Raw genomic sequence first — 19,880 nt, 5'->3', positions numbered from 1 at the left:
CTACCAAAAAAATGGACCTTTAACCAGTTCTTTGTTTAGGGCACAGGACTAAAAAAGCACAGAAGGAGAGTAATATCTGTCAGAGCCATCTGCGTTACTGAGGGAAATGGCATACACAGTAGGAAGTTCTCCACATTTAAAGTAAGAAAATTAATATTAAATCAAGTTGAAGATTAAAACCATAACTACCAGCATCAAATGCTCCAAAAGTTTTCCAGACACACGGAAGTCATAAGTCATATGTCATTTTAGAAATGATCATGTAGGAATTGATGCCTTCTTGTTTGTGAGCTCCAAAGAACATGTTTTCAGGCTCTGCTTTGAAATCAAGTGATTTAGAAACTTACTTATTTTTAAAAGAAACCTGCTTTTTTTTTTTTTTTTTTCCTAAATTACTCACTCTATCAACTGGGTGAAAAAAAAAACCACCACCCAAAACCAAATCCCAAACTTCCAAGGATTGTTTTTTCTTAAATTGAGTTGGCTTACAGTTGGGCTGACCAAAGCCTAAAAATCTAGGGCAATTCTCTACACACCCTCAACAGCCAGCAGAGGCAGAAAGCACCACCAAAAAGCCATTTATTTCCACTGCTTTAGGCACCTCGCACATTGGGATGAACACCTCTCACGTTGGGATGAACTGCTCTCTGTGGAAGCATCTACCTTTCTCCAATGAACCAAGATGACAAGTTTAGACTAGATACTTAACTGTAGGCAGCCAAACATAGCTGAGATAAATTTCATCCTCAAGTGGTTCTAGTTAACTGGGTGAACTGGCAAGATGAGAAAAGTTTCATGACATTTTTAGGGGGAAAATATTTGTAAAAACAGCCAAGGATTTTAATAGTAAAGGTTAACATGCTAGTCTTACTACATCAGCATGTGCCTTGCACCCCTCTCCCCCATTCTGGCATGAGCTATACAGGCAGCTTCTGGTTGTATCTTTGAATTTCCCAGCATTTACTGGTCTGTCACCACTTTAATGTTCTTTAAACATAATTTGTGGCATTTTCCAATACTCATCTTCCTTGGTTCCCAAGAAATGTCTGACCTATTTATGGTCCATTGTTACAGAGAGCTGGGGAGAGTTAAGCAAGTTTCCTGGTTTGTTCTCCACAAACAGTTTGGTTTTCCTTTGTGCTCTGAAGTAAATAAGTTTAACTGTGTTTAAAACCACAAATATACAATAATGTCGCCCACACATTCCCAAAGGGTGAACATTATGTCTGAAGTCCTATGGTTTATGATGCTCAGGATGTATTTTACTCATCTCTTCTCTAGAACTAAAGCTTGGGAGGTATACCAGGAGAGTACCCGTGCCTTCTCCTTTTGCTTTTTCTCCTCAGCATCTGTCATTGACCCTTGTCAGTGACATAGTGCTGAGCTAGAAGGATCTTTGTTCCACATCAGCCTTCAGTTCTCATACACACAGAAAGGAACTGGCTAGCTTGGTCACATCCCAGCAGTCCCCTATATTGCTGTCATACCAAGAAATGGTCTTTAAGGAACAAACAGTGTCCCCTTGCACATCAACACCGGCCCTCTGGAACCCACCTTTTGTCTCAAACTCTGATTCCCCTGCACTATAGTCCAGGACCAGCTCCCCGAATTGAGCTGGCTCTGTTTTGCAATCTCAGTGACCCAATGGGTGCTGCACCAGTCTGGGTACTCCGGGGCCACCCACGGCAACAGCAAACCTTCCCTTGACTTCAACAGCTCGAAGATTAGTGGATGGCTCCTGTCAACACTGTCAACCTGTGACCTGACCTTGGGAACCCACTCCACCTTTTCCTAGCATGTTTTCTCCCCTCACACTGACATAGCCTGTATCTTCTTCAAGACACAACCCATCTCATATCTGCACGTAAAGCATCTGGAAGAGGGGAACTATTAGCTCAAGGGATATTAAAAGTAAAGAGACCACTTCTGGAAGCCTCTGAGCCCCAGACAGGTGGAGACTGGTAGAGTGTTCTGGGGAAGCATCACAACATGGTCACCCTGGTTTTTTTATAGACATCTGTCAGTGCCTACTGCCGAACACAAGACACTGAGCTAGGTGAACCTCCATGTCTGACCCAGTAAGGCCAATTTTATGCCCTAACCTCAGGTAGGAATTCTTAGCGCATTAACAGACATCAAAACAACCGTAGCAATGACATGCCGAGAACTAAGAATTTGTAAAGATGAGTTACATACATTTCTGAACACATTTTTTAATTGTAAATCTTGAGCAAGGCATTAATGTGTGATTTGGACATGAACCCACTGGCCAAAATCCCAGATCCAGCTTCCTCTTCCATTCCAGCACTTGGCAAATTGAGATCTGGAGCTGAACATAAAACTAGTAACTGGACCATTTCTCCCAAGGCATTGTCAAGTGAATTGGTCTGATACTTGGCAACTGCATTAGCTGTTTGATATAAACTTTTACATGTCAATTGGGACATGCTGTGGATTGCATTAAAACCTGAGTTAGAGATCTTCAGAATGGAGGAAGGTGCATGTCCTTCAATGTCCAAAACACATTTGGTTTGAGTCTGTACAACAAGCCTCTTTCTGTGGTTTGCTAATATATTCTAGACATTCTTGTGTGATGCAGCATCATTTCACACTCTTCAGAGTGCCAGGTTACTTTCTTTTTTTAAAAGTGACATTTTATAAGGAGATGTCATTAATCTGAGTCACTAGTTTATTTTTGCATGCTTGAGCTCTGGTTTGTGGTTAGGGAAATGGTGACAATCAGTCATAACTTTAACTTGGACTCTGTGTGAAGAGGACCTTAGGACAGGAATGAAGAAAAATCCTACCAGCTGAAGGTAATGACAGCTTTCAGTGAGAACAGGACCCTTAAGGAACCTATATTTTTAAAAATGACCAATGACTTTGCATGCCTCAATTCTGGGCATCCATATGCTGCTTAATAAGCTTGGGTTTTCAAAAAGAGGGTGCCTTCTCATTTTTTAAAAATGAGTCAGACCTCCAAAATAAGCACTCAAAAACAGAGACTTCCAAAATCAATAATAAACATAAAAAGCAAAATAAAAAACTGTGTCACAGAATTTGATTCGGCAGCATTAAAAAAAACCCCCACAACCAACACAAAAAAACCCAACCACAAACCAAAAAAACATCTTCTGTTTTTGTGCTGTACAAAGGTAAAAAAATGATGTTTCAGTGCTTCATCTTTTCTTAATACAAAAGAAAAAGAAGTTGTTTCCATCTGACTCTGTACAGCTGGAAGAATGTTCTTGGCAGGAAAATGTTTGAAGAAATCGTTCATTTTAAGCAAATATTGCGGAATATTTATAAGAAACTAATTTTGTCTTCACAATCGTGTATTTGCCCTGAAACTCGACTCTTGGAGTTTCAGCCCCCTAGTAAGAGAGAGAAGCAACAGAGGATTTTTATCAGCAGCTCAGATCTGGAATATTTGCAACAACGCACAGACTGAGAACGTAAAAACCTGCAAATAACAACTCCGTCTGGCTGGGGAGTGGACAAACAGACAGGCAGCGGCTCTGGCAAGCAGACGATTGCAGGGAGTTGTCTGTCCAGATCCAGCATGTGCACAGAATCTACCAATGTCGTTTGTTGATTATGAAAGCGCCTTGGAAAAAAAAGGCATTAGATAGCCCATTTTGCTGTACTCTAAAAATATCAAGGACTTTTAAAGTCATTTTTATAAAGTAATATGGGAGTTAAGGATTAATTGAACCTACTGGCTTAGGGTATCTGTATTTCTGCACAAAATTAATGTGACAAATTAAGTTTTTATTTAGTTCTCCCTGGCTGAGAAAGGTTGTAATTATGTTAGAGTGTTTACAGCTCAAATATATGTTTAAATAATAAATATGTGTTTCAGAAACCATTTCAAACCTCCTTTTTTAACACAGTCAACTCCATTTCAAGCATATAAATATTTCAATTACAAAACTTGAATACATGTAAAATAAATTAAAAATATATTATTTACATTTCAAATTATTTATAACATATGCTGCTTGACAGCAACAAATTCAACCTTAAAATGAATATTTTTTTTTTTTTTACTTGTAACTTTGCTTCTGAACTGTGATAGGATTTATATTTTAAATATCCATGCATCTCAGGTACTTACATGGATTTTGCTATAATAAAATCTGAGTAATATAGGACCTTTAAGACAATTATCTTCACAGCACCTCTCCAAAGAAGGTGACTAATCTTATTACTATGTTACAGAAAGAGAATTGAACTTTAAGCAGATTATGTGATTTGCCCAAGGTTCCATGCAAAGTCTGTGGCAAAATGATGCTTAATTTAAATATTAGACTTCACCCCCAAAACCACCTGCAATTATAACCGAAAATAAAGCTAGAAAAATCCATGCAAAAATGCTCTGCAAGACTCACTCTTTTTCTTTAGTTTCCACTTATCTTGTCTTGTTTTGGATTTTTTGCAGCTCAGTTAAAATCATCTTTTCTTTGGGTCCATGAAACAACTTGAAAATTCTACTTGAATTCACTGACTAAATAACCCGGCCAGGTTTGCTGAAAACTGAGCCTGACTGGCAGCTCAGGGGGAACCTGCTCTGGGTTTGAAATAGTACTGAAATTTAGAAGACTGACAGTTCAATTCTATACTCTGTTAAAGTAAAACAAAAATATTTTTCCTGGATACTGAAAATGCACTAGACATTTTTAGAAACAGGAAGGCAAACGAAAGAACTTATTTTGTACTTCATAGGTGGCTAGTAAGTGTAATTTGAAATATTTATAGATGACTATTATTTAGGGATCATTGAGACAGCTCACGTATTTCTGCACTTGTTTAGCATGTTTGTCTGCTTCTCTTAGAAATAATTTCTTTTCCCCTATAGGGTTTTCCATTGCTCTCACAGGTGATGAAACTGAGAAGCAATTCAGTAAGGGAGAGACAGTGGAACAGTTTTCACTCAAAGCGAACTTGCAGCCCGTTATAGCAACAAACTGACTTTGGTCTGGACCCTCTCTAACATTATTAATTTTATGACAAGACCTTGCAACCATCAGCAACAATGTTTTGACCAGAACTAGCTCTCCTGAGATTAGAAACGGCCAATTAATGGCTTCCACTAATAAATAGAATCAAGATTTATAATGAAAGATCCAATCCTGCAGTACCAAAATCAGAGCACTTTCCTCCCAGCCTCTTCACCTTTCCCTGTTAAACGTCTGTAGCCATAATGGCTTCAATCCTAACACACAAAATGCTTACACTGGACCCAGGGGGCACTTTCATGATCACATAAGGGCTTCAGAATAGGGCTTATTTAATATATCTCCTTTTCTGGAATGCCCTTTCACTCACACTGGTCCTCAAGTGGAAGGATGAGAGAGAGAGAGTGAGAACAGTGAAGCCCTGGAAGGACATTAGAGAATACCCTTCATATGGAAAAAATGCTGCCATATGTGCAATGGCATCAGTAGGGAGAATGTGCTGGATATGAATTAAGCTGTAACGTTGATTTAATATTTATAGGATATAAGGTAAAACATCAGAAGATCCTTACATCACTGGGTAAGCATTGCATAGCTGTTTTGGAGATGCTGATTTGTCTGTTGGTGTGTGTATTTCAGTATTAAAATAATGAAAATAACAATTTCTTATAAAACCTCAATAATGCTTTTGGAAAGCCATAAATGCAAAACATAAACCTTTCCTCAGAGCTGTGTTCCCGTGCCAGTGAAGCCTGTGGAAACTCTGCCCCAACTTCTACAGCCCTGCACACTGGAAGTGGCCATTTGGGTGATGCTGCCTGGGTTTTAACATTCCACAGGCTTTCGCAGGATATCAGACTCCACATTTAATTATGTGCCAGAAGAAGAGAGGATTTAGGAAACTGGGAGGAACAGCAACAGCAAAAATGGATAAGAAACAAAAAAAGGGTTACTGTGAAACTACGGAGGCCCCTGCTAGGTATGAAGAATCTGTACTTTCCACTGTGGATACAATACTGTGTATTTGGTTGCTATTATGAAAATGACACACCAAGCTTCTACACTTTAAGGATATGTTATTCAGAGGTGCTGAATTTCTGCAATCTCCACCTCAGTGAGCTGCAGCTACAAGCAGCCGGTTTCCCTGGAAAGCAGGATCACCTAAATGTTTGTTTCCTGTGGGCCCTTAGCTATTGTAGTGCTAAATGCAGAATTATTCACACAAGCATTTATCCTTCCCTTTTCTTGGAATAAAAGACACTGTGCTAAATTCTGGGCCAGTGAGAGGAGGTGCAAATCCCCTGGCTATAAATGATCTCTGCCACAGGTAAATTTGACTAATTATTTTCATAAAGCTGAACGAGGAAAGGATGCACATCTCAACATTTGTTGCTGATTTAGCATGTGGCATAGAAAAAGGACAGGCTAGCTATAAGCTAGACAAAGCTATTAGACATTACCGTTCAGACAACACCTACCTCACTCCAAACCAGCATGGTGCCGAATATGACCTGTAACCCATCAAAGAAATTGTCTCCTATGATGATGACAGTGGCACCTCCTGTAGTCCATCCTTCACTTGGACTGATGGCTTTGATACATGGTGTAGCTGCTTTTCAACACACATGAAAAAGAGAAGTATTCTGCTGTTAGAACCAGATTTTAATGATAGAAGACTTGAGAAAAATAAAATAAAAGGAGCTTTCATTTTCCCCCCCTTACTAACACAAAGATTTCAGCAATCATGTTCTTTCTAGTACATGCACATGACCTCAAACTGTATCTTTGGAAGCATTTTTTTTTTCTCAATTAATTTGTTTGGGTTTGTTATCTGCATTGGAAAAAATAACTTGTTTTAAACCTACATTAACAAAAAAAATAAAAATAAAAAATCACAGCATGATGGGCAGAGACCAGTTGGAAATCAGGACAAATCCCTATCTTTATTCTATATTAAATGCACAGTTAACCTGAGTTAATAAAACAATCTCCAGTGAGCTTTATTATCCATTATAACCTGAATTTATCAAGGAAACTCCTATAAATATTAAGGCAAATACTGTCTAAATAAAAAAAGGGTGTAACCCTCAGCATTTCTTTAACTGTTCTGTAATCAGATCCAGGTTGTTGTAGTAATAACCACCCTGCCCTGCTTAATGGTATGGCTACTACTACTACAAAAAAACCAACCCAAACCCAAACCAAAATCCATAACCCTGCCATATAGTCATTCCAGTACTCTGCATCTACTGGATAATTAAGTGTGTGCAATGCATTCTGCCGTATTCACAGGGTCCATCCCCACTTTCACTAGCCACTTTCTTGGCACCATCTGTACTAAGCGTCTCCTGAGAGGATATTGAAAACTCAAGCACTGCTCAAAGTGGTAAACTCAAATCTTGGTGTAAGATCTTCTGGTTAAAGACTATCTAAGCAGAAACACACTCAACTTTATATATTGTGGGATAGGGCAATATAAATGTCCACATACTGAATCTCCTCCTCTGCAGCACTGGAGTACATCAGAATTTAACTGTGCTGAAGCAACAGGAATAACATTACCATTAAAAAAAACCCCAAACAACTGAATAAGACAAAAAGCCCAGGATAAGTCTCAGCTGTGGAGTCTCAGGGTGGTCAGATGGGTTGATGAAAAGAAGCAACTCCATCCTGAATGTGACCAACTTCTCCTTGCTAACACAGCACGAAGTGAAAATATGACACCATACCATTAGATAACATTTTAAGTAAAGTAGGTACCTCAACAAATTCATTAGCCATGAAAAACGGATTCCTTAAGGAGCAGCAAAACTCCACCAGTCAACCTCAATACTGGAAGGAAAGATTTTTTTCTTTTAGATAGGAACCCAGTCCTCAGCAGAGAGAAGAGGGTGGCTCCTCCGAAAACACATAAAGGACTGCCATTGCCCACGCTGATTTTGCAATGTCAATCAGGTGTCAAACAGCAGGACAGACTTTGTTAGCTGCATATATATATATATTTCTCTCTGCATCTATACCTTTTCTTTTAGGATTGTTGGCATTTGGCTGTGAATTGCTACTTTGTTGAAAGGTTGCCTCAGCTGCTAATTTGGTTTGTTACTCTGAGTATTTGATGACACTCAAGAGAGAGCACTCAGGCACTTCATCAGGTAAGGATTTACTTGGAAGATAGGGTGTGAAATCCACCCACTTGTTAGCACCTTCCAGGACAACACCCTTGCACCCATGAATTACTTAACGTGGCTATGTAGTGCCACAGCCCCTGCCCTACACTCTTCTAATTGTACAGACAGTAAATTAATTCAATCACAGAAACCTAGTTTTAAATGCTCCAGAGACCCTGTGCATCTTTATGATTATTTCGTGAAGTTCTGCTAATGGTTTAGTGAAGTGCTAATTGCATGTGTTGGTAAGGCTGCTGAGAAGCTCCTTGCTCCCAGCCCCTGGGCAGGGCGGGCAGGCGTGGAGCTGGGAAGCCAGAGGGACCTGGAAAAGGAGCCGTTGAGTCACCCTTAGCAGTGAGTTTCTGTGGGCACTGCTGCAGACTAGCACCACCGGTGATGGAACGCATGCATGGGGAGCAAACAGACCCCATCCCTACCTACAAAAGGTTGTAAGTGTCAGGCAAAACTTTTCCACTACTTAAGCTGGTGGAGATGCCAGCTCTAGTGAAAAACACAAACACACAGAGGCAGAAAAAAATCATTACCCTACTCCAAACTTGGCAGAGCATAGCCATTAACTTTTACATGAGCTAACAAAAGAAACATCCTAACATTACCGTCATGAAAATGTAGTGCACACACAGAAGTAACTTCAATATGTTTAATTTGGATTCAAGTTACTTGCATAAAACTGTGCATAAAAAACATTGCAAAGTCCAAAACCAAATGCTTTCATTTCAGCCGAGCTCACAGCAATGGATTTACAGCGAAAGCAGCTTTTCAAAATGCCATCTAGCCCTTTCACAGAATCAAACTTTTTCATAAATAAAAATTAAAATCACTTCCAAATTACACACTTTCCAGCATTTCCAGTTGTTTGTGGATGCACACCCCCCATAATAAAACCTGAAGATAATCAGTTTCCCACGTGTCAGAGACTGAGCTACTTTTCTTAAAGACTACAAGCAACATTTTTTTTCCAGAATACCAGTGAATAAAAACTGTTTGAGACCATAAGCCATTAACAGAAAACATATGCAGCCTTCAAAATTATAGAGTCAATTCATCTTTCAAATGAATGCAAGACACTGTTCTGCAGTTACAGGTCCCCACTAAAGGTCTTACTGTTTATCTTGTGATGTTCTTTGCGGTCCCTACATTGCACTCAGAGGTGCGAGGTGCTGCACTGTCTGTGCTGCCTCATGTATTTGATTCTGATACTTTATACATACATGTGCTTAATATCAAATACATGCCAAGTCCCATGGCAGCCAGGGGGACTTTGAGCACACACTCAGGTCCTTGTGCTGAACTGGGGCTGTGGGTTGTTCACTGGGACACTCTCGTCTGCAAAGTCAATGTGACCACTCGCATGTGTAATTTTATTTAAATATGTAGCAATTATGCTGAATCAGTGCCTCACCCAAACTGCTGGCAATAGCCCAGGACATCTCCTCTGAGGACAAAAAGTCAGGACTTGGTGGTTTAATAAGCAGGGCAGGTTGGTGCCCTTTGCAAGCACTGCCTGAGAAGCAGTGAGAGATGCTTCCCAAAAGACTCCAGGGCATTATTTTCCCTTGGGAACTGTCACAGAAACCAATGGAACTTCCCCACTTTCACCACACAGTTTCTCTTATCTCAAAACGTAAGTGTCTGTAAAGACTGGAAGGGCTGCATGAAGGTGCAAGGGAAGCTGCACTGGAGGGCTGCATCCCGAGGCAGCCTGTGGAGACATGCTGAAGGGGGCATCCAGACCGCCACCTGTTTTTGAAGGCACAAAGCATGTTTATACAATGACATATTGGCAATAGCCAGTGTCATTTGGAGCACTGGCCTTACTAAATCTTTGCCCTTCCCAGGTCTTTTCCTTGGGCCACCAGGAGGGAGGATGGAAGAATTAGGTCCCATTTGCCAGCATCACCACAGGTAACGTTGAGAGGGGAGGGGGGCAAGGCAATGACCTCAGCTCTATTTATGCCCCTGGTACAACTGTCTGGCCAGCTCGGGCCTTTAGCTCTTCATACTTCTTCTGTTAATCATTTGGCAACTTTCAAAGCGCTGTCTGGAAGGTGTTTACTTCTGTGCAATCCTAGAAAAACAGAGCTAGGCACAATAATCTTTTCACTGGGGACCTTGATTTTTCTACATTTTGTTTCGGTCACAAGAGAAAACAAAATTCAGAACATTTTTTTTGCAGAATGCAAAGTTCAAGAATCTCTATCTGGAATTAACTATTACACTTTTTAATATTTCCAAGAAAACCAAAATATTTTGTTTCAAAACATTATCACTTAACATGCCCTTCTGTAACACCAAAGCATCATTTCTAAAATGGTATTTTTAAAACAAATAGAAAAGAGTTACATAAAATTTAGGGGGCTTCTGTAGAAAAAGTGATTTTAGTCAAGGTCTGAAACTTCCCTTCTACAAAAAATGCAGGACCAGTTCTAATAAAGCCAATGAAGTGTGTGTGATTGATAACATGAACAGATTTTATGTCCAGAGAAGAATTATAATTTTTTTTAAAAAAGGATAATTCTATATTCTCACACATAGAAACTTCTTTTTAAAATGAACAGTTGGGAGCCAACTACAACCAGAATGAAAAGTTTGGTAGCCTAACTATCAGATAAGATTTTAAGGGTCTTTGGTGTGAGTATATTGCATTCACTGCATGTTTTCAGAAGTCGTTGGACTGAGGAAAGACTAAATATTACTCCTCCAACTGCAGGTGTGGACCTTGCAGCTCCTTGCTGAAGGTGATGAGGCCACATCCTCCACCTGCTGAAATGGCCTAACGGTTATGAGCCTTAACGAGCTGCTCTCCTTCTTTGCATAATATCAAGGCAAATCAGTGTTAACATCTGACATGTTCCACCGTGCTGCTCCTGCAGTTTGAGTTAACAGAGAGAGGAGGTAGAAGGAGGCACTGCAATCCCAGACTTATTGAAGCCAATGGGAATTTTGCCACTGACTTCAAAGCTAAGGTCTCTGTCAAAGTGTTGGGCTAAAGGCTGGACTTGATAATCTTAAAGGTCTTTTCCAACCTAAACAATTCTACAATTCTATGATTTTAAGGATTTATGAGCAAAAACCTTAATGACTTTCAAGGGAAACAATGTTCTTTGGAAATCTTCATCTTTTCTCAGAATACAGCGTTGAAATCTTATCACCTTCCATACAAAGGGTGGTAGGTACCAACTTCAGCACACAGGTAGCAAAAAAGAAAAGTTTTTTGTTGCGTGCTGTGTGTGTCAAGTGTGTTCCTCTACTCCCCTAGCTACTGATATACAGGGGATTTTTCTTCCTTCAAACTGTGACAATAAAATGATTACCCCGCCACAGTTTAGCATAATGGTTCAGAAATGCTTGTGGCATATTGCAGAGTTAAAGTGGAAATTATTAGGTAGCTCTTCTTTGTTATAATAATGATCACTCCACAAATAAAAGCTCTTCTCCCAAAGGTACTGCAAGGCACAAAATGCTAATTCTGAAGATTATGTGTGCGCTTTTATTAAATATTACTATGCCCTGTCTGTTTGAGGGCTTCACTGCTCTGATTGTTTTATGAGTGCCATGTTAATGTCAGCCCCATCTTGCTAGCAGCAGGCACACATTTTAGCTTTTGTATGAGAGTTGATCAAAGGCCACGTGCTGAGGGAATTGCTGAGAAAACACGGACAAGCGATAAAAATCTAACAGATTAATTGGTTTAAATTTCATTTCAGGGCGTTGAACTTTGGCTCAGGACACTAGTACTACACTACCAGGCAGGGCCTAATTACCACATTTCCAATTTGCCTCTGAACAATGCTTGGAAGGCAGAATAATAACAGAACTAATAATACTAATAACAATAACAATAATAATAATAATAATAATAATAACAGCAGCAACAACAAAATAACAGCAATACCATCTCCTCGTATCTTCTTGTACATGTTTAACAACTTACTTTGTGTGCAGGGAATTGCACTAGGAAACCCCTCTCCCCCACATCACCATCCCTCTGCCTCCTGAGCATTTCCACCTGCCTCAAATAGCAACTGAAGACAGAAGAAATAGCAGACGCCCTCAGGAGCATCAAACATCTGAATTTACAGAATCAGTGAGGTCCCAATTCAAGCCCCTCACAAACACACACTGGACATCTCATATTCTTAATTAGGGACCTGCATTTATAAACAGAGAGAGCATTTTATTCCGCAACAGAAATTATCTATTCCATTGATAGAAAACAGAGGCTGGAGGAAAAAAACCCCACACGTATTTACTACAAAGTTTATGGGTGGCCTTGGAATAAGGGTTAATTGAGCTTAGAGGTAAATGTTCACTGAGGTGAATTAGTGGGATGCACATCTATCAGCAGGGCTCTGGGACTGCTCTTATTTAGCTTCTGAAATGTATCTGCTCTATGATTAATATCCAGTTTGTACTAGTGACTGTAAGAATGACCTCGCCTGCAGTTTTTATCATGAAGTGTGGTTTCATCCTCCATTATTCTATGGATGAGGCTCTGACAACAGTTGCTACATCACAACAGGAGTTTAAATGATGGGGTGCATGACTTTATTTTTCTTCTCTTTAAGAGTATTGTGACACACAAGGAGAGTTGCATAAAGGCAGTTAAAATTGGGAATTCAGAGGAAAAGGGAATTTATACCCCATCTTAGAGGAAGTACTGAAAATATCTGGAGTTAAATTTTCCTTTTTTTCCTTGGGTAAAACCTAATTCCAGGTTAAGTATATAAATGACCCACAGATTAACCCATGGTTTATGGGTCTGATCCTGCACCCTGTTAAATGCTTTTGCCAAACTACTGATTTTCAGAATATCAAGACAAATCAGTCATAAGCACTCAAAACCATGACTTCTTATTAAGTTGTGCTTCAACAAACCACTTAAGTGAGTGCTTAAAAACCCAGCTGAAGAAGTTGCAAAACAGGAGCTAGATTTTGTTAAGGTAGTTGGGAAGTCCTCTGGGCAAAGCTGTCAAGAGCTATGTAATGGATACAGAACTAGGGTTTCCATTTCAAAAACCATTCAGGTTACATGTAGACCATCCTGCGCAGTGCAGGGCTCATCCAGCCTGACACTAGCAGCAGCAGAGCCAACATACTCATGCCAATGTGCTGATTTCAGGAACTAAGCTGCTATGTCTACTCAGAGTTGCAAACTGTCAAATGTAGCAGTGACTCAGTGCTAACTCTGGGATTTCTAGAGCAGTTTTATATCATCTGGTGGAGATCTTCCCTCAGGTACCTCATAGCTATTGAAATCACGTAGGGTTTGTGACACTCAGCAAGGCAGTGCCCAGGAATGGTCTGAGCCCAAATTCCTTTCCCACAGCACGCTGGAACTGAAGGCACACAGCACTTGTTGGGATGCCCAAGGCCTTTTTGATCTACACTTTTAGTTTGGCAAGGTATGTTTCTCTTTAACAGGGGAGAAAACCACTATTTCTTCCCTTCTTGAGTTATAAATTTACAGAGATGTTATACAGGGAGGGAAGGGTTACTCCATTCATCATTGTTTATTGTGGATTTTCCACATTAAGCACTTCAACAGATTGACTTTAACTTGGAGGGAGTGGGTTTTTTTCAGAACTGAAAATTATTGTTTTTCCACAATTTGTCAGTTTGAGAGAATGAACCAAATATTCTGTGTGCATGTGTGTGAGAGAGTTGGGCTGGGTTGCTTTGGGTGGGTTGGTTGGTTTGTTTTTTCAAAAATAAGATTCTTATTCCTGAGAAGCAGGAGTTGCCATTGTCTGCCCACCGACTTTGAGCATCCTGAAAGAGTGAACGCTAAAAATCTTGTGTGCTCATGCAATGGTACCGTTCCAGTCTAGTGTGTAGAAGCGTTGCCGGAGCTGTATGCAGCACAAGCAACTGAAGTTTACAGAACCAGCCTGGATTGGAAAAGTCTACAGGACCAGTTAGTCATAGACACTTCAGGGAAAGGGAATGCGGCAGAGTTTTTACATATTGTACTGGCGCATTAAATCTTCACTCTTAAGCTAAACAATGCATTTGCTGTTTATCTTAGTAAAGTGATGATCTTCCTGCTTTCCTTTTTCATATCGCAGCCTGCTCCCTTTCCTATTCTCTCCTGACAATAAGCAGCTGCTGTGCAGGAAACAGGGTAACAGAGGTTTCCCTCTTGAGGAGATAACTCACGCAGCTTTATGCAACACAGGCACGAGGATGTGATGCCCTACTCCCCCTTCCCAGCTCCCTCCTTTACAGCATCTTGATATTTGGGACTTACCATTTGCAAGCTTTAAAGATTAGAACACCCTGCCAAAAATGGCAACCTCCTCCTGGTTCTTCGTGACATCTGCACTGGGTGAAATCACTGAACCAAAAATATACACACCATGCAATCCCTCCAGGTTGGGGGAAGGGAGGGAAGGTTGCCTTTGTTTCTGTTTTCAAGTAGTGAAATTAAAGGTATTGGCTGTGATTTTCTGCCTAACATTTCGGATGCTTAGTTCCCATTAATGGGAATTGAAAATGTAAATTACCTGGGATAATATTCTACCTACAATCAATACTTAAGCCAGTGTTTCTCTTTTATCCCTGCTGATGCCTCAGCTAGCAAAGTTACATTTCATGGAGTCCTCTGTGTTTCTCTTTCCCTAATGATTTCCAAAGCTCTCAGTTGTTGATCACTGCCTGAAAAATGACTGCATGGAAAAAGGAGGCAATCTGGAATAATGAGAGACGTGTTACAAAGAAATTTGCTCTGTACTTTACTTACAACATTTCCATAAAAATAATAATTGTTATCTCTATATGACTGCAATAAATGTATTTTCATTCATTCTTCTAAACCCTTTCACACCACAGAGGAAGTTCTGAAGTTCTGATTTATTTGGGGCTTTTTTGCTTGTGTTTTGTTGGTTTTTTTTTTTTTAATTTTAGGAAGAAACTCCTGGTTTCAAAAAATTAATAAAACAGTAAGAGCCCTTAGCATCTCACTGCAAGTTGGTAAAACTTGACTTCAAAAAGAGAGCTCTGTCATGTTTGTTTGGCAAATAATAAATTCCCCAAGAAAAATGCAATTTCACAAAACACTTAATTTTATTAAATTCAATATATAGGTAAAGCCAAAGGTATAGCTAAAACATGAAGATATATATAGAAAATAATACGTATGTTATTATTCTTGAAAAATTTTATATGCACCCTCTCTATATAAATACATAGATAGATAGATATTTCAAGAAGCCTAACAATTTTATTGCGAGATTTTTTGACGCACTGTTCCGATTTTTTATTTCAAGGAAATTTCAGGCAGATTTTAAGCTGTAATTTTTGCATTCATTATTTTTGCCCCAAAGTTGGAAGATCATCATTTTGAGTCAGCCATGAAGAAAATGTAGTGGATAGCCTAAACCAATGCAGCTACTCAGCTCCGGCACTGACATAAGTCTCTGTCATCTTGAGCAGCTTGGTTGCACAGGGGATACACACACAGTAGACCAGAAGAAACATCCAAGCACATCCAAGAATATTGCAGAGGGTCTACCAAATATTGGCAGCACTTCCAGCTGCACGACTGGGGATAAGTTTGCTCAGACCCAAGCACCAAACCAGTGACTGCTGCAGTGCACTGTCCTTCCTCAGGGAGAACATCTCAGGGATGCACAGGCACATTCTGACCCCAAGCAAGATAAATGCTTTACTATGAGTCCCCAGATTATTGCACCTTAATTTCTTCACTCCTTCCTCCATCCCACAGGGTCACTTGAAAAGGTAGAGGAACAGTGTTCCTAAAAGATGGGAAGCCAAAGGCAATAGCATGCAGGGGACTAAGGTGTGATATACGCATGGGATTGCACCATTTTATCTCAGTGCGGACTTTAAAAGCTTTGTTAGTACAACAGTGAAAAAATCCTATATGCCTCTCCTGTTTCAGTTTCAATGGCTTCCTACTGATTCAACTACTGATTTAACACTGATGAAGTTACAGAGCCCATCTAAGCCAGTATGACTATTTTAAAAACAATAAGCATGTCCAGAAAGGAGACTGCAGCTGTTTAAGTACACTGAAGTTTAAAAATAGCTGCACAGATGCAATTTCTGAGTGAGGATGAAGGCAACCCTGCGAATGGATGCCCAAAATCTGTAATATAAACCAACCCTAAAAGTTTGTCAAAATAAACATTGCTGCATACCTTGCATACTCTAAAACCTACTTAATTTAACTGACCGGTTCCTTCAGTGCTGCTAAGGTCCTGAACCAGCAAAGCATTTTATAGGATGGAACCAGTCATTTGCTTAATGTTAACCCTGTGGTTTACTGTTTTGCTGAATCCTAACCTCATGGACAGGCAGGTGGGTGCTACTTCTGAATTCATGTTTTGTTCACCATCACCCTGGTTTCATTTTCTCTCTTTTATTTTCTATCAGTACCTTAACAAAACTGTAAATGTCTCACAGCAAATCTCTCTAGAGTCAGAACATAGGACTAGATAAAAGCTCCTGAGCCACAGCACCCCATCCCTGCAGGGTGTAAAAAGTTCAGCATCTGGAGCACAACAGCAGCAAGTCTTGATGTTCAGATGGACACAGGCACGTTATGGCCACACTGGCAAGGTTTAGTCAATAATACACAGAAACTATTCTAGATGAAATGTAGAGTTCAATCTAAATCTAAATTCTCACTCCCCTGGACTAAATATTAGTATCAATTAAACTTTTATGGAATCTTTCACTATCACAAAGAAAAAAACAGAACCCCACCCCCCCAAAATCAGTTAAACCCCCCACTGTATTATATAGCGCAACCATTAGAAAGTTCACCTGAGATGGATTCTACAGCAAAGAATTTATTTCATCCTGATAAAAACAAGAGCCCCCACTAAAATTAATTTTTAGTTGAAGTCTCTTTGTTCAGTAGAATTGAGAAAGTCTGCCCACAGCTCACAGTAATCGTCTTTCACAAACAGAACAACCCGCGTAGAAACACAAAGCAGTTATGGCAGGGACAGGGAGTGCCTGTAATCCAGTTTCTTCAAGGGAAATTCAAGTACCCTAAGAGTTCTTATTCCTCATCTGATTTCTCTCACAAATCACAGGCTGCTCTCTAATGCAATTTTCTGGAGTCTGAGAATCATAAAGTCAAATATGAACAAGTCTAGTGGAAAATCTGTGACGCTAATCTTGGCCTACGTTGTATTTTTAACAGGCACTGAATGTGTGCGCCGGATTATCCAGATGGCCATACAGGAATCATCCTGATAGGATTAAACCTTTGTGCTGAACTCTGCTCCATCTGTTCTCGGAGGTTTGCCTATCGCTATCAGAATACGAATGTTCAGCCCACGTCTAGCACCGCGACTGCAAGCGCCTGTTTACCACACACACGCACACACATATGTAGATGTGCACATACATATTCTTGAGTACTTGATTAGTAATGTGAGATGAAGTTAGTCTGAAATTTACCACTAAAGAAACATATTGGTTTTATTATTTGTTCGAAGAACAAAGTATGCAATATCTAAATTCAAACAAAAGAGCGTTTTTGTTGTTGTTCTGGGACTTGTTCAATTCATTAAACCATAGTACTGCCATAAATTTATAGATGAAGGCATGACTAAACATAAAGCAGCAAGGCTCTTCATCTTTGAAATCTATTAGCGTATGAGAATGTATGACACAATTGCACTTTGAAGATATCATGGTTAAATATTTCAGATTAAAAACCAGCCAACAACAAAACACATGTGTGCACACAGCGTTGGTAGCTGTTATTTGTGGCTCAATCTAGTCACAGGCCAAGAACAAAAAAAGTAATAATCAGTCCCAGTAAAAGAAAAGCTTATTCCCATTAATGTTGCTTTCTGCTTTTATTATCTATTAATGACAGTCTTCTGCATTCATTGTTGCAGCCTGGCAGATGCAGCAAAGATCCATATTCATCACGTGCAAAAAATTGTGCTCAGGCTGTCTCCGTGACAGGTTACGCAGAGCTGCCAACGAAGAGACCAAGGTCCGATGGACAGCCTCAGGTTTCCAGGCCCTGGGCCAAGGGAAAAGGTAGGGAATCTGGCTCTTCCGTAAGAAAAGCATCCCAGTGATCTTAAGGTTTAACTAAATTGCTGTCCTGGCCAAAAATACACTACAAACTAATGACTACCTGGGATGGGAACAGTGGCTAAGGAAAATAAACAAAATAATGCAATTGTTGTTATTATTGTTGTTGTTGTTATTAGGGAGGTTTGATTCAGAAATGCAATATAATACTCAGCCCGTGTTTGTGATGGCAGCGGGACAGCAGCGGAGGCAATGTAACCTGAATTGCATTGCAAGCAGAAGCTCTGTGTTGCAAAGACTGAGATCCCCTTGTCTCCCCTGTGCAGTGTCTTTCAGACTGTTTCATCCCGTTGTTTGTGCTGCTCTGAATGCAGGGTCAAGCACACCTTCACAGCCATTTAGGCTTTACTTGCAAAAACACAAGCATAAAAAAATATTTATAGTTCATAGTATTTGTCCAGCAATGACACCACATAAAACCAGCACACTGAAAATCTGAGGAGTGAATACTTTGGACTCAAGCCTACAAATGCTGAGAGAAGTTGTTCTTTCAATGTGTCTGATAAAGTCATGCTATGTTTTTATTTATTTATTTATTTAGGGCTGTATTCAGACCACCTACCTAAGGCATTACAGCATGTAAAAAGTCAGACTCCAGCTCTGGCTGGGCGAGTCAGTCTGCCTAAACTGGGATCTTCTTTGCGCTATACAATGAGCAGAGATGGGCAGACACCTTTGGAAGCTTGGAGACCCAGGAGTTCCACACTGGCTCCCAAAAGTACCAAGGGACCTCGGCAAGATGATATGTAGGTAGGAAGCAGCCAGATGCAACCCCATAAAAAATATTTGGCGGCTGATATTGAACAGGCACCTGACTCTGGGCTTTCCAGCAGGCATCTCTGCTTGGACTCAGTGCTGAATGAGGAGGCAGCACTCACTGTCGCCTTCAAGGTCACAATCCCAGGAAGGGGATAATTTTCCCCAAAGGGCCTCTGATCAGAGTTCCTTTATCTTTCAGTGCCTCAGAAAGCCAAACCTGGTCATAAATAGTTGAGTGACGTTCTCACCTGAATGTACCGCGGCAAAGCGCTGTGACCTCAAACCCCAACCCACTAAATAAAGCTGCAGCTGGAAAGATGAGCAGCGTTGTGGTCAGGCTTGCGATTTACCTCCGAGTGCTGGCCTTCTCTCTCAGCATGGATCAGGTAGCACCAAACCTATGAATTCCATCTGCAAGCCCAAGTTTTCCGTGAACAGTAGCACGAGCTTTCTGTTCCGTCTCCAGCAGCAGGGGAGAGCTAGCACATCTGCTGCCATTTCACAACCCAAAAGGGACCTCTGTGGGAAACACACTTTGCTTTTTCATGGGATAGATACAGAACCTCTGAGAGAGTTGCTGCAAAACCATAATGATATGGTATTAACCAAACATAATTAATTTTTAATTTCCTTATACATCCATTGCTAACAGACACTTCCAACGGTAGCACAGTAAAAAGCACACAGGTTCCTGCAGCATTTGGGACCAAATTTTTGGAAGCATCCATCTATCCAGTGGTTCCAGTAAGCATCTGATGGAATTTTCAAAGCACCTGGCAGACAGGCATAGAAATTCTGTAGCCAGAGTTTTAAAATTCCCACTAAATATCTATCCACAGCTTTAGGCACCTTGGTGCTTTGAGAGTTAGGATTTAGGTCCAAGAATTTC

General features: G+C 40.2%; 1 protein-coding gene across 9 annotated transcripts in view; it reads right to left on the bottom strand.

The window, feature by feature from the left end:
• The window catches only part of EBF1 (EBF transcription factor 1), a 283,091-nt gene that overhangs the window by 69,320 nt on the left and 193,891 nt on the right, over positions 1–19,880 (bottom strand). For 5 of the 9 annotated variants that reach the window (XM_055717825.1, XM_055717827.1, XM_055717830.1 and 2 more), the window contains exon 9: positions 6,437–6,570. In XM_055717825.1, coding sequence (XP_055573800.1) covers positions 6,437–6,570 — 134 coding nt within the window. The remainder of the gene's footprint in view (positions 1–6,436; positions 6,571–19,880) is intronic. The other 4 variants (XM_055717826.1, XM_055717829.1, XM_055717831.1 and 1 more) reach the window with 1 other exon arrangement.

Source organism: Falco cherrug, chromosome 8 (genome assembly GCF_023634085.1).
Source record: "Falco cherrug isolate bFalChe1 chromosome 8, bFalChe1.pri, whole genome shotgun sequence".
NCBI classification, from domain to species: Eukaryota; Metazoa; Chordata; class Aves; order Falconiformes; family Falconidae; genus Falco; species Falco cherrug.
This window is presented reverse-complemented; position numbering and strand designations above follow the sequence as displayed.